At 47.3% G+C, this 14,623-nt stretch overlaps 3 protein-coding genes across 3 annotated transcripts; 1 reads left to right on the top strand and 2 right to left on the bottom strand.

The window, feature by feature from the left end:
* Window positions 1-729: 729 nt before the first annotated feature.
* LOC123053249 (probable F-box protein At2g36090) lies at window positions 730-1,979 on the top strand. The gene has a single exon (XM_044476702.1). It carries the CDS (start codon window positions 783-785, stop codon window positions 1,677-1,679), a length of 897 nt encoding a protein of 298 aa, XP_044332637.1. The 5' UTR covers window positions 730-782; the 3' UTR covers window positions 1,680-1,979.
* A 265-nt stretch (window positions 1,980-2,244) lies between these two features.
* Window positions 2,245-4,294, bottom strand: LOC123053250 (small RNA-binding protein 11, chloroplastic). The gene is made up of 4 exons (XM_044476704.1): window positions 4,034-4,294; window positions 2,899-2,967; window positions 2,697-2,803; window positions 2,245-2,537 (listed from the first exon to the last, which is right to left on the bottom strand). Exons 1-4 carry the CDS (start codon window positions 4,164-4,166, stop codon window positions 2,427-2,429), a joined length of 420 nt encoding a protein of 139 aa, XP_044332639.1. The 5' UTR covers window positions 4,167-4,294; the 3' UTR covers window positions 2,245-2,426.
* An 857-nt stretch (window positions 4,295-5,151) lies between these two features.
* Window positions 5,152-7,524, bottom strand: LOC100873128 (60S ribosomal protein L5-1; the record flags this gene model as incomplete). Its single annotated transcript, XM_044476703.1, is given in 8 exon segments — window positions 5,152-5,509; window positions 5,598-5,767; window positions 5,973-6,107; window positions 6,641-6,757; window positions 6,847-6,926; window positions 7,014-7,140; window positions 7,271-7,362; window positions 7,455-7,524. Coding segments are annotated over 8 exon segments (903 nt in total), but the record flags the coding sequence as incomplete, so codon positions are not given.
* Window positions 7,525-14,623: the final 7,099 nt, after the last annotated feature.

Genomic DNA, 14,623 nt, shown 5'->3' with positions numbered 1-14,623 from the left:
CCTCTCCTTTCCTCAAGAAGAACGATGGATGTGCTTTGACGCAATCAAGTCCCCAGCACACTGTATGCGGAATTAAAGCCTTCCCATACACGGGAATAGCTCAAGAAACTCCGACGGCTACTAGTACCTATATATCATCCGAGCACGCACGGTCGTAGTAATGTCCATGAGATGAAAGGTATGCCACCCGAAGCGAGAGCACGTCGCATGCGTTTACATGAACGATGATGGAGTCCACCCTTCCATCCTTATCACGACCGGCCGCCGGTCACCAGCGTGCATCATCGCGGGGAAAAATGTTGGGCCGGCTAAAGAGGCCCGAGGTGCAGCAGCGCCATCCGAGACTAGATTTGCCGGTCTCCGCTATCAGGGTCTCTGAATAGTGTTTGCAGGCATACAGACCACCGCACAATGGATCTCGGAGCTCAACTGGACCAGAAAGAGAGACGTGAGATCTGATGGATCCTCGAGGGGTGAAAGAGGAATGGCAGACTGCGCTCAGTTTCGGGACCCCCATTGACCAAGTGCCACGCGTGCAGCCGGCACGGCCTGAGCCGTACAAGCGCCGACGCGTGCAGCCTGCGCGCCTGCCACCGCGCTCTGCCACGCCACTGTACTGTACATCGCGAAATTATACTGGTCGGGCCGTCGTTTCCGCGGAAACCAGGGCGCGCATCCTCGCCATCTACTAGTACTATATAGCCCGCCACGCACAGCCAAGCGAGACACTCTCAAAGTTCCCATCGCCGATCTCCACTTCTCCAGGAGCCGCACGAAACGACATGGTGGCTACGATCGAGGACCTGCACGCGGACGTGCTGGCCTGCGCGCTGCGCCGCCTCGACGGCCGCTCGCTGGCCGCCGCGAGCTGCGCCACGGCGGGGCTCCGCGCGCTCGCCGCGGACCCGGACACGTGGCGCGCGCTTTGCCTCGCCGAGTGGCCGTCCCTCGCGGCCCAGCACTGGCTCCTCTCCGCGGTGCCGCCGCGCCGCCTCTTCGCCGACGCGTCCCCTTTCCCTTGCCCGGACGCCGGGGAGCCCGGCGCCGGCGGCCTCCCCGCGAGGCTCGTCTCCGCGGTGGACGTGTACTACAGGGGCGAGCCCGTGCTGTACCGCGTCGTGGAGACGCCCGCGTCGTCGCCGTGGTTCCTCAGCTCGCCGTTCCGCGTCGAGGCCGTGGACTGCAAGAAGCCGGCGCCGGTGGCGGCGGCGTTCTCCCCGGCGGAGTTCGAGCTGAGCTGGGTGGTCGTCGACCCCGCCCGCGGCCGGGCGGTGAACGTGTCGAGCAGGCGGGCGGTGGCCCTGGGCCGGCACTGGTACACCGGCGAGATGCTGGTGCGGTTCGCGGTGGTGCTGGGAGGGTGCAACTTCGAGACCACCGTGGCCTGCTCCGAGGAGGCCGGGCACGTCAGCGAGGTCAGCCTCGCTGTGGAGAACGCCGACGGCGCGGCGGTGAGCGGCGAGGGCGCCCTCCGGCTGCTCGCCGCGGCAATGGAGGGGCGGAGGAGGGGAGGCGAGAGAGAGCGGGAGGAGGCCAAGGCGAGGTACGAGGTGTTCGTCAAGAGCAAGAAGGGGAGGAAGGAGAGCAAGGCGCGAAGAGAGGTGCTCGTTGACCTGTGCTGCTCCGCCGCCAGCGCTGTCGCCGTGCTGGCCTTCTTCGCCACCGTCGTGCTCCGGTGACAAGTTCTTTTTGCCACCGACGGGCGGATCCAGCAATGAGTTCATTCATGCATGATGTAGGTGCACAGTAGGCATCATGCGGGAAATGAATTGTTTTGTGTAAGATTCCTATATGGTATTTCTGCGCTCCAAATAAGACGGCATCAAAGCAAGAACTAACGTGTATTTACATCTTCTCCCTGGCAGCTAGAGTGTGTACATCCATTCTAGTGACAAAGTTTTCCTCCTAATAAATTTAGGTGAAAATGACAGAGAAGTGGAGAGACAGAAAAATCTGCCATGCAATGTGTGACATTCAAATGACACAGTTCTCCTTAGGTATGGGGGAAAAGTATCTACCATTGAGTGCATTGGCAGCCACAGGACGGAAGTACGATCACAATCTACTGTTCCCCTACCTACAGCAATTAATGAAGTTTATTTATTTAAAGTACGTATGAACGGCAAAGCATTGGCTCCAGGGCAGCCATGGGGAAAACATTGTTCTAGCACAGGATTGTATCAGCAACCTGTCGATGTCCACGAGGTTAAGGAACAGGAACATTATCTGATATGCTCTTGGACGTGTTGCTCTTGCAGAACATAAAATTCAGCACAATATTACGCGTCGATTACATTAGGAAAATATATGTTCTTGCAAAACATGAAATTCAGCATAATTACACATCGGCTTTTCTCTAACAGCGCCGCAATCTACCTTATTTGTATTATGTTTGAAGTTACAAGCATCAGCACAACACGCATTTTTCAGGTGTTGCCGACTGGCTTAGGAGGGCCTCTTGCTATTGGAACTACGTCTGCAGCACGGTCCTGTTTGGCCTTTGCAATGTCGACATATATAACTCGCCCATTGAGTACCTGTTGCAAGCTTGCATTGCTCAGCTCTTCTTCTTTTTTTCTCAAATGGAGCGGCAAAAAATACAGATTACTGATATATTGAACTAGCAACAGCACTATAGTGATAAACGTACGGTTCCTGCTAGTTCTTCAAAAGAAGAGAAGAAAAGAAAAACTTGCCTTGCCGTTCATCTCTTCCCGTGCTTTACTGGCCTCTTCCTCGGAGGCAAATTTCACAAAGCCGAATCCTTTTGATCGGCTGGTCATCTTATCCGTGACAATGGTTGCTGAGCTCAAATAATAACAAGTTGCAACTTAGATGGCAACAACAAGCAAAACAACTAGCAGCGGAAGTTTGTTCTGGCAAGGGATGAGGATAAACCTTCTAATACTTGGCCATAACGCATGAAAGCTTCTGCTAGGCTGTCTTCCGTTGCAAATTGTGACAAGCCTGTAAAACGATTAAAAAACCAAGACCGTGTCAGAGAGGCAGTTCCTAAATTGCATATAACAACTGTATCCAACTGAACAGAGCCCAACGATTCTCAAATATGTAGGTTCTTTGATCCAGTAGTAATTTTCAGCTTGGATGGAGTGAGAGAAAATATTTTTTATACCAATCAACTGAGAAATATATTAGTGCTAAAACCCAGAGTACTTGCAAGAAGAACATGAAATGAACTGAAATTAGTATGTTAAGTGTTAACCCATGATCGTTCATTGTAGATCAGCAGCAACTAACAAAAGCTTATATGTTGCACTAATAAAATCTAGACATAATAATAGGAAGTTTTTGAAGTTATAATAGTAAAGTTGACCTGAGTAATGTATAACAAATGCTAGTTTGAATTACTTCAGCTCTTTTAGTTAAATTTACCCTTTTCTGAAAAGATAGTAAACCCTTTTAATTAAACTTACCTAAGTAACCTGATCACTCATGTGGCATTTATAATGGAGCAAAGAGGTATTCCATAGTTTTGGTTATAAAATCACAAGAAACCACAAGAGCGTAAGCCCCCCACATGGCAGGTCCAACTCACTGTTGTCTGTTGGCATATTGAAGGCAGGCATTTTCGGAGTAAGAAAGGAAGATATATAACATTCGGTTACCCATATTGACCTGATAAACAAAATCTCTGCTATAAGACGGGCTCCATCTCCTAAACTTATTCCCGAGAGCATTAGTTGTCACTTAAGCTAGCAAAACAAAATGAGTAACCACGTATGGCAAAGCATCTATTGAAGACCACCACAAGTAAAACACAAGCAGCTGCACTGGTAAATAGCCCTGTTGCAATTTGTCGAACAAGGCATGAAACTGCTGCCCGCACGAGCATTTCGTCGAACACTTGCTATGCACGCGTCCACGGAGCCACGGGCGCATTCACACGCTTCTGGTAACCACTGCACGCGTGAGAGTGGAGAGCGAACAGCGGGTTGATCTGAGACTGGCCGAGGATGCGACGTAAGGGGGGATGTGGGCGTCGAAACGGGAGTGGACGGGTGAAGACTTTAACCTCCGATGAAGAGCTTGTGTGTGATACCGCGAGAGTGCGTGAGGAGCAGCGGGCGCGTGGCGGCGCCGGCAGGGCTCCACGTGGAGATGGAGGCCAGGCGGCGGGAGGCCTCACGCAGCGCCGCCATGGCCATGGCTCTGCGCTCTTTCCTTTCCTTGGGGAAGCGGGGTGAGTCGGCTGGGGGGACGGAGCCGGGAGAAGCGGGCGGCCAGTTCGTCGCTAGGTCTAAGAGAACTGGGAGGAGCTGTCGCGGGGCAGAAATCGTACCTCCAGTTTTAAAGAAAAACATCAGTTTCTCATGGAAATCGGAACCGGAATACTCCAATTCGCACTCTCTTTTTTTTTGGCTGCGGAGAAAGGAGTAGAGAACTCAAAATAGACCTGGAGAACAGGCCTCTTCGGTTCAAAAAGTTTTCATGCAAAATTTGATTGCATCTCATAAAATAGATTGTGAGGTCATTTTGAAGTACCTTTTATAGAATATTCTCCATTTGCTGAAAGTATTTCTTTCTATATTATCAATGCAAAGTTTTGTTGCTTTGCTCATATGGATGTAGGCGGACGGAGTCCGCAGGCCAAAAACACACTAACTTTGCGGAAATGATAAATCCCGAATGGTTAGATTTTAAGCATGACAACTCAAACGTTTTTCATGGCAATTTTAGTTCATGCGAGGTTGACAAACATGGCAATTTTCTAAAAAAATTGAGACAAAGTTGCCGTGTCTTGACAACTAAATTTGCCATCTCGAACTAAAGTTACCATGAAAAAACGTTCGGACGTCAGTCACCGCCGTGTCCGCCTGCATGCCTTTTGCTCCTTGATCTTAGGCCCTTTGTACTAATGCCGTTTCAAGGCAGCTAGGCTAGATTCTGCAATGAGAATCTAGTTCTATCATCGCAGGGGGGGATCAGCAAGTATGCCTCTGTGACTGCTAGCGAAACAGGACCCACCCTGTTCAAAATATCATTACACCCAATGATCCCAACCGCAGCTGAAACTGGGCAATAGTCAACTAGTGGCAGATATCTACAGTTCAAACGAGAGGCATGTTTCAACATAAATAAGCCAACAACCGCATATAAATGAAAAGAGAAAACATTTAGCAGAACATCACATCCACGGCAAACAGACCTTGATAAACAGCAACCAACAGAGATCCAGATCAACAAACTCTGAAGCAACGTCAAAATGCCAGCACCTTGTATAATGTAAGATGATCCAGAACTCCAGCATGGTACTCAAAACCAAGGGCAGGTACAATGTGCATATATGTCTCTCTCGCGATACTACTCTTTAATGCATGGAGCAAGTTCATTTGGAAGCATGAAGACAGCACTATAGGGGCCTAGGGTCGATTACACTCATTCGTCGTCGTCCTCATCGACATCAGCACCAGCAGATGAGTTGAGGGCGTTGAGCCGCTCCACGAGACTGGCCTTCCTCTGCTCGTAGGTCAGCTTCTTGGGGTTGTACCTGCAGCGAACAGTCACATTAACTTGCAATCCAATCAAAGTGCTGAAATCAGTTCGTCTGACTTTAATAAACAGCAGGATATATCTACCTCTTGTGCGTCTTTGGAGGTTCCTTGGTTGACTTTGCCATGGTAGGATCAGCACGAATGGCAGCATGAACCTTCTTGTACAGTGCTTCCATGTTATCAGCCTCAATCCCCTTCTTGATGTACTCACTGAAGTGAGATTGGTACTTCTCAGGTTCCTCATCAGCCAGTGACTGAAAGAAGGGTAGGGCAGAAGTTAAAACGAGATTCAGTAAGCTGCTTCATAAATAGGAACAAAGTACACTGCTTTAGGATACTTTGTATGGGTGAATCAGGCCCCAGATATCATTCAGAAAGAATTCATGTATACAACAACGATAACACTAGGGAGTGAAGAAATGGCATTATAATACCACGAGGGCAATGGATCCAACTCACCTTCATGTAGTCAGCAACATGCCCTCCATAGATGTATTTGCGGTGAATCTCAGCGTCCAGCTGCTTCTCATCCTTCTTGAAGCCAGCAAATCTCTTGTCACTGTGCGGAATATCAAGACCACCATCCAAAGCTCCCTGCAGCAGCAAACAGAATCACACAACTGTTATGCAGCAATCAGAGTTGCACCAAGTATTGAAGTGTTCAAAAAGGTTTTTGTCATTAACAAGTGACCGTTAAAAAAAGGTGTTTAGATCCTGCGGACAAAACAGTACTATCTCTGTAACTTAATATAAAACGTTTTTTGACACTGTCATGGCCTCTATAAACGTCTTATAAAAAGTTACAGAGGGAGTAATATTTTAGTATGGACATATGATGTGTCACCCTATACCTGGGCATAGATTAATCCTAGGCCGTAAGAGTGTTTCACGAAGTTAAATAGCATATAGTTATGTTGTAGATCAGGTAGGAACTTGAGCAAATAAAATGAACAGCTACATAAACTCTGAGAACGTAAAAGTGACAAAAGTCTTAAATCTAAATAACCTGACACAAATTGTATGCCTGAGACATTGAAGTCAAAAACATGTGTACTGGCAATACTAAGTGCAACCAACCATTCATAATTTCTTGCAGTTATATAATCACATCATAAAAGATCACATACCTTAAGGGCACCAAACACACGGTTTCCAGTAGTGGTCCTAATAAGGCCAACATCCAAGAGCGCGCGGAAAGGCCTCCTCTCATCAGCCGGCTCAACAGAGAAGTCCTCCCCAGTGGCCTGGACTCATAAGCAGAATTACAAGTGTTCAATAAACACAGCATCAGAGAAAGCTCGTATGGAAATAAACATTTCAAAGCAAATTATACCTCAACATTGCCCTCATATTCCTGATCCAAATCACGGCACTTGAGCACACGGCGGGCCAAAAGCAGACCAGTGCAGTACGCTACATGACGGATTAAATCAGTTGAACTGAATAAATAGGGATGCATGCATGGAGATAAAAATTATGCACTTTGAGTTGATAATCTACCTGCAGCATAGTTGGTGAGGCCAACTTCAAGACCATACCGAGGAAGCTCATGGGAATAGGCAGCAGCCATCACGATATCACCAGCAATGGTAGCGTACACAATTTGGGCAGTGACATCTTTGTTGGTCTAAGGTACTATTGTTAAGAGATACAATATCCATCTACTAGTAGTAAAAACTATGGCCATAGATAATCACAGTTGAGATGAATAGACGATTAACCAGTGCAAAACGTGGCAATGAACAACTTAAGGATACAAATCGTACAACAAACCGGTACTTGGGCGTGTTGTACTTGTTCTTGTCTTGGTTGGTGAGCCTGAGCCTGGCCCTGTAATCGGTCTTCCCCTCTGCAAAACAAGCGCAAACGAAAGGCAGCCCATCAGTAACACTATCGACTAAGCCAAGTACAGAGTCGCCGAGGGAAGGGGGTTCAACTTACGTCTCCTTCTCTTGAACTTCACTTGGAACCGCTTGGAGTAGGCCCTGGTCTTCTGGTTCTTCACAAACACCTGAAAATCCATCCAAAACTGCGCATGAATACACTATGGATTCGAATCAATCAGAAAATAAGCTGCTGGTCATAAACGGCGTTTAGATCCAAAGAGGCTTCCGGATCTTACCATCTCGCTCGCCTGCTGCGGATGCGGCTGCTGCGGATGCGGCGGCGGCGGCTTTTCTTGCCGAGGGAGAGGGGTGGAGAAGTGGGAGAAGGGAGGGTTTAGAACGGCGTCGTTGCGGAGGGACTTGGGTTGCGGTTAGGGTTTGCTGCGGGACTTCGATGAAGGACTGGGCCTTGGGCCTTCGTATTTTTGCTGAGGGAGGGAATTGCTGGACCGAACAGACGGTGAAAAAATATAGAAAGAATTCCTTATTTAACACCGTGTTTAAATTGTACTCCCTCCGTTCTTAAATATTTGTCTTTCTAGAGATTTTAATAAGTGACTACATACAGAGCAAAATGAGTGAATCTACCCTCTAAAATATGTCTATATACATCCGTATGTGGTAGTCCATTTGAAATCTCTAAAAAGACAAATATTTCGGAACGGAGGGAGTATGTCCTATTTGACATATTATCTAAAAACGAGTCTAAATTTTATGCCCCTTATGACTTTTTTGTCCATTTTAAACCTAAATGACACCTAAAAAGACTATTTGACCCCCATATGGTACGTTTGTGCGCGTGCGTGCATGTTGTTGGATGAGTGTGTGGCTGTGTGCGCATGTGCGTGCGTGCTACGATGCTGCGTGTTTGTGTGCGTGCATGTGTGCTGCTGCGTGTTTGCGTTTGCGTGCGTGCATGCGTGTTGTTGAGTGTGTGTGTGTGTGTTGTGTGCGTGTGTGTTGCATGCGTGTGTGCTGGTGTGTGTGCTGCTGCTGCTGCAGTGTGTGTATTACTAACCTGCGCGGATATTTGTGTATGTGCGCTATTGTCCCGCACACATGCATATCATATAAGGGATAAAAGGGTCTTTTCATGTGTCATTTAAGCTCAAAATGAACGGAAGTGTCATAAAAGGCATAAAATTTAGACTCGTTGTTAGATAAGAAAGAAATAATTTTCAGTGTCAAATAAGAAAATAAAATTTAAGATAGTGTAAAATAAGGAATTGTTTCAAATATATAAGGACATAAGAGGGACCGTGAAACCAACCTCTGGTTGTAGTTGGATGGTTATACGAACCACCAGGGTTCAAGTTTTGATGGTCTCCACAAAAAGGAGTCTGCGGCGGTGATGGTCAATTGGTACGTCGTTCCACTTATGCACGCCTTGTCTCCCGCAAAAAAGTAAACCTCCACCTCTCCCATAATCTCCTCTGTCTACCAAACCCATTCGGCCTACCGAAGGCCGACGGGTCATATAAGTGATATTTCTGATTCAGTTGCTAAAGAGTAGTAACTCGAAAACGGGAGTTGCAGAATAAACAGAGACTAGTAAAAGGCGAGGTGACGATGTGTGTTGGAAGTAGTTCCAAGATTGATATGATCATCATCGCACACTCCCTGTACTTTCGGGATTAGTGTTGAAACTAAATAAGTATTATTTGGTGTTTGCGTTGAGCATGAATATGATTTGATCATGTTTTTTGCAATACGGTTATTCATTTAAGATAGAGAACAATTATTGTTCTGTTTACATGAATAAAACCTTCTATGGTCATACACACCAACGAAAATGGTTTGTTGGATCTCGATCGTAGTGATACAGCCAAAAGATGCAAAGTTAATAATGATAGTGCAACTTATTTGTGGCACTGCCGTTTAGGTCATATTGGTGTAAAGCGCATGAAGAAACTCCATACTGATGGGATTTTGGAATCACTTGATTATGAATCACTTGATGCTTGCGAACCGTGCCTCATGGGCAAGATGACTAAAACGCCGTTCTCCGGAACTATGGAGAGAGCAACAGATTTGTTGGAAATCATACATACAGATGTATGTGGTCCGATGAATGTTGAGGCTCGTGGCGGATATCGTTATTTTCTCACCTTCACAGATGATTTAAGCAGATATGGGTATATCTACTTAATGAAACATAAGTCTAAAACATTTGAAAAATTCAAAGAATTTCAGAGTGAAGTTGAAAATCATCGTAACAAGAAAATAAAGTTTCTACGATCAGATCGTGGAGAAGAGTATTTTAGTTACGAGTTTGGCCTTCAGTTAAAACAATGTGAAATAGTTTCACTATTCACGCCACCTGGAACACCACAGCATAATGGTGTGTCCGAACGTCATAACCGTATTTTATTGGATATAGTGCAATTTATGATGTCTCTTACCAATTTACCACTATAGTTTTGGGGATATGCATTAGAGACAGCTACATTCACGTTAAATAGGGCACCATCAAAATCCGTTGAGACGACGCCTTATGAACTGTGGTTTGGCAAGAAACCAAAGTTGTCGTTTCTTAAAGTTTGGGGTTGCGATGCTCATGTGAAAAAGTTTCATCCTGATAAGCTCAAACCCAAATCGGAGTGTTAAATCACATGGCGATGTGAACTAGATTATTGACTCTAGTGCAAGTGGGAGACTGAAGGAAATATGCCCTAGAGGCAATAATAAAGTTATTATTTATTTCCTTATATCATGATAAATGTTTATTATTCATGCTAGAATTGTATTAACCGGAAACATAATACATGTGTGAATACATAGACAAATAGAGTGTCACTAGTATGCCTCTACTTGACTAGCTCGTTAATCAAAGATGGTTATGTTTCCTAGCCATAGACATGAGTTGTCATTTGATTAACGGGATCACCTCATTAGGAGAATGACGTGATTGACTTGACCCATTCCGTTAGCTTAGCACTTGATCGTTTAGTATGTTGCTATTGCTTTCTTCATGACTTATACATGTTCCTATGACTATGAGATTATGCAACTCCCGTTTACCGGAGGAACACTTTGTGTGCTACCAAACGTCACAACGTAAATGGGTGATTATAAAGGTGCTCTACAGGTGTCTCCAAAGGTACTTGTTGTGTGGCGTATTTCGAGATTAGGATTTGTCACTCCAATTGTCGGAGAGGTACCTCTGGGCCCACTCGGTAATGCACATCACTATAAGCCTTGCAAGCGTTGTGACTAATGAGTTAGTTGCGGGATGATGTATTACGGAACGAGTAAAGAGACTTGCCGGTAACGAGATTGAACTAGGTATCGAGATACCGACGATTGAATCTCGGGCAAGTAACATATCGATGACAAAGGGAACAACGTATGTTGTTATGCGGTCTGACCGATAAAGATCTTCGTAGAATATGTGGGAGCCAATATGGGCATCCAGGTCCCGCTATTGGTTATTGACCGGAGACGTGTCTCGGTCATGTCTACATAGTTCTCGAACCCGTAGGGTCCGCACGCTTAAAGTTACGATGACAGTTTTATTATGAGTTTATGTATGTTGATGTACCGAAGGAGTTCGGAGTCCCGGATGAGATCCGGGACATGACGAGGAGTCTCAAAATGGTCGAGACGTAAAGATCGATATATTGGACGACTATATTCGGACTTCGAAAGGTTCCGAGTGATTCGGGTATTTTTCGGAGTACCGGAGAGTTACGGGAATACGTATTGGGCCTTATTGGGCCATACGGGAAAGAAGGAAAAGGGCCTCAAGGGTGGCCGCACCCCTCCCCTTGGTCTGGTCCTAATTGGACTAGGGAAGGGGGGCGCCCCCTTCCTTCCTTCTCTTTTTTCCTTCCTCTTTTCCTATTCCATATGGGAGGTGGAATCCTACTAGGACTAGGGAGTCCTAGTAGGACTCCACACTTGGTGCGCCCCCTCCTAGGGCCGGCCTCCTCCTCCCTTGCTCCTTTATATACGAGGGCAGGGGGGCACCCCAGAGACACAACAATTGATCCTTGAGATCTCTTAGCCGTGTGCGGTGCCCCCTCCACCATATTACACCTCGATAATACCGTTGCGGAGCTTAGGCGAAGCCCTGCGTCGGTGGAACATCATCATCGTCACCACGCCGTCGTGCTGACGAAACCCTCCCTCAACACTCGGCTGGATCGGAGTTCGAGGGACGTCATCGAGCTGAACGTGTGTAGAACTCGGAGGTGCCGTACGTTCGGTACTTGATCAGTCGGATCGTGAAGACGTACGACTACATCAACCGCGTTGTGATAACGCTTCCGCTGTCGGTCTACGAGGGTACGTGGACAACACTCTCCCCTCTCGTTGCTATGCATCACCATGATCTTGCGTGTGCGTAGGAATTTTTTTGAAATTACTACGTTCCCCAACACTTACATCATGTAGAAGAGAGTAGATGGTAAGATCACCAAGTAGCATCGCATAGCATAATCCTACCCGGCGATCCCCTCCTCGTCGCCCTGTTAGAGAGCGATCACCGGGTTATATATGGCACTTGGAAGGGTGTGTTTTATTAAGTATCCTGTTCTACTTGTCATAAGGTCAAGGTACAACTCCGGCTCGTCCTTTTACCGAGGGACACGGCTATTCGAATAGATAAACTTCCCTGCAGGGGTGTGTGACGCCCCCGATTTGACCGTACACTAATCATGCACGCAAATGTGTACGATCAAGATCAGGGACTCACGGGAAGATATCACAACACAACTCTAAAGCATAAATAAGTAATAGAAGCATCATAATACAAGCCAGGGGCCTCGAGGGCTCGAATACAAGTGCTCGATCACAGACGAGTCAGCGGAAGCAACAATACCTGAGTACAGACATAAGTTAAACAAGGTTGCCTTAAGAAGACTAGCACAAAAGTAGCAACGATCGAAAAGGCAAGGCCTCCTGCCTGGGACCTCCTAACTACTCCTCGAAGCCGAACTCCATGTAGAATCATCCTCGGGATCTCTAGCTCCTGGAACTCCAGCATCTGGTTGCGACAATCAGGTATAGGAAGGGGAAAAGAGGGAGAAAAGCAACCGTGAGTACTCATCCAAAGTACTCGCAAGCAAGGAGCTACACTACATATGCATGGGTACATGTGTAAAGGGCCATATCAGTGGACTGAACTGCAGAATGCCAGAATTAAGGGGGCGATAGCTAATCCTGTCGAAGACTACGCTTCTGGCAGTCTCCATCTTGCAGCATGTAGAAGAGAGTAGATTGAAGTCCTCCAAGTAGCATCGCATAGCATAATCCTACCCGGCGATCCCCTCCTCGTCGCCCTGTTAGAGAGCGATCACCGGGTTATATCTGGCACTTGGAAGGGTGTGTTTTATTCAGTATCGGTTCTAGTTGTCATAAGGTCAAGGTACAACTCCGGGTCGTCCTTTTACCGAGGGACACGGCTATTCGAATAGATAAACTTCCCTGCAGGGGTGCACCACATAACCCAACACGCTCGATCCCATTTGGCCGGACACACTTTTCTGGGTCATGCCCGGCCTCGTAAGATCAACGCGTCGCAGCCCCACCTAAGCACAATAGAGAGGTCAGCACGCCGGTCTAACCCTATGCGCGCAGGGGTCTGGGCCCATCGCCCTATGCACACCTGCACGTTGCGTACGCGGCCGGAAGCAGACCTAGCCTAGTGGCGTTCCAGTCCAATCCGGCGCGCGCCACTCAGTCGCTGACGTCATGAAGGCTTCGGCTGATACCACGACGCCGGGATACCCATAACTACTCCCGCGTAGATGGTTAGTGCGTATAGACCAAATGACCAGACTCAGATCAAATACCAAGAACTCGTTAAGCGTGTTATGTATCTGCGAACGCCGACCAGTGCCGGGCCCACCTCTCTCCTAGGTGGTCTCAACCTGCCCTGTCGCTCCGCCACAAAGTAACAGTCGGGGGCCGTCAGGAACCCAGGCCCACCTCTACCGGGGTGGAGCCACCTGTCCTTTCAGCCCCCTCATCAGAATCACTTGCGGGTACTCCTCGAGCCGACCCGACTTTAGTCACCACATGTGTCATGTATATAATGTATATAGTATATACCCGTGATCACCTCCCAAAGTGATCACGACCCAGTAGTATAGCCTGGCAGACGGACAAGAGTGTAGGGCCACTGATGGAACACTAGCATCCTATACTAAGCATGTAGGATTGCAGGTAAAGGTAACAACAGTAGTAGCAAGGATAGGATATCGGAAAGCAGTAACATGCTACACTACTCTAATGCAAGCAGTATAGAGAAGAATAGGCGATATCTGGTGATCAAGGGGGGGGCTTGCCTGGTTGCTCAGACAAGGAGGGGTCGTCAACTCCGTAGTCGAACTGGGGGTCGCCGGTAGTCTCGGGGTCTACCGGAAAGAAGTAACGGAGGGGGAACACAATAAATAACAGAGCAATCAAAACAACACAAAGCATAACATGACAATACGCGGTGCTAGGTGTGCCCTAACGCGGTAGTAGGTGATATCGGCAAAGGGGGGAAACATCCGGGAAAGTTTTCCCGAAGTTTGCATTTTTCGGACAGATGAAAAGGAGGGGGAAAGTTGCAAGTTTGCTATGCTAGGGACGTCTGGCGGACGAACGGACTGCGTATTCGGATTCGTCTCGTCGTTCTGAACAACTTTCATATAGAAAGTATTTTCATCTGAGCTACGGTTTATTTTATATGATTTTCTGAAAGTTTTAAATCATTTTAGAATTTATTTAATTTATTTATTTCAACATTATCCAGAATAGTGCCTGCTGACGTCAGCAGTCAACATGGCGTTGACTGGGTCAAACTGATGTGCGGGACCCACCTGTCATTGACTGATTAATTAATTAACTAATAGTTTAATTAGTTTAGTTATTAGATTAGTTTAATTAATCAAAAATTAATTAGGTTAATTAATTCTTTAATTAATTAATTGTTTTTAATATATTATTATTATTATTATAATTTTTTCTTCTTTTTTTTCTTTTTTTTCGTTTTGGGGGTGGGGTCCCCGTGTCAGTGGCTCAGGGGGTGCAGCGGGCACTGGGCGAATGGGCGCAACGGGTGCCCAGCACCCGTTCGTTCGGGCACACGCCTCAACCGCCAGAGGGGCAACGGCGACGGCATGGCGCCGGGGCGGCGAGGGGGTGGTCGTGACGGCAGCAGGAGGTGGTGCCGGAGTGGGGCCGCGCGGACGGGCGCCGGGCACGGAGCGCTAGACACAGCCAGGGGGCGCGGCC

The sequence above is a fragment of the Triticum aestivum genome, chromosome 2D (assembly GCF_018294505.1).
Source record: "Triticum aestivum cultivar Chinese Spring chromosome 2D, IWGSC CS RefSeq v2.1, whole genome shotgun sequence".
Taxonomy (NCBI): domain Eukaryota; kingdom Viridiplantae; phylum Streptophyta; class Magnoliopsida; order Poales; family Poaceae; genus Triticum; species Triticum aestivum.
Note: the sequence above shows the minus strand (reverse complement) of the source record. Positions and strands in the feature narration are given on the sequence as shown.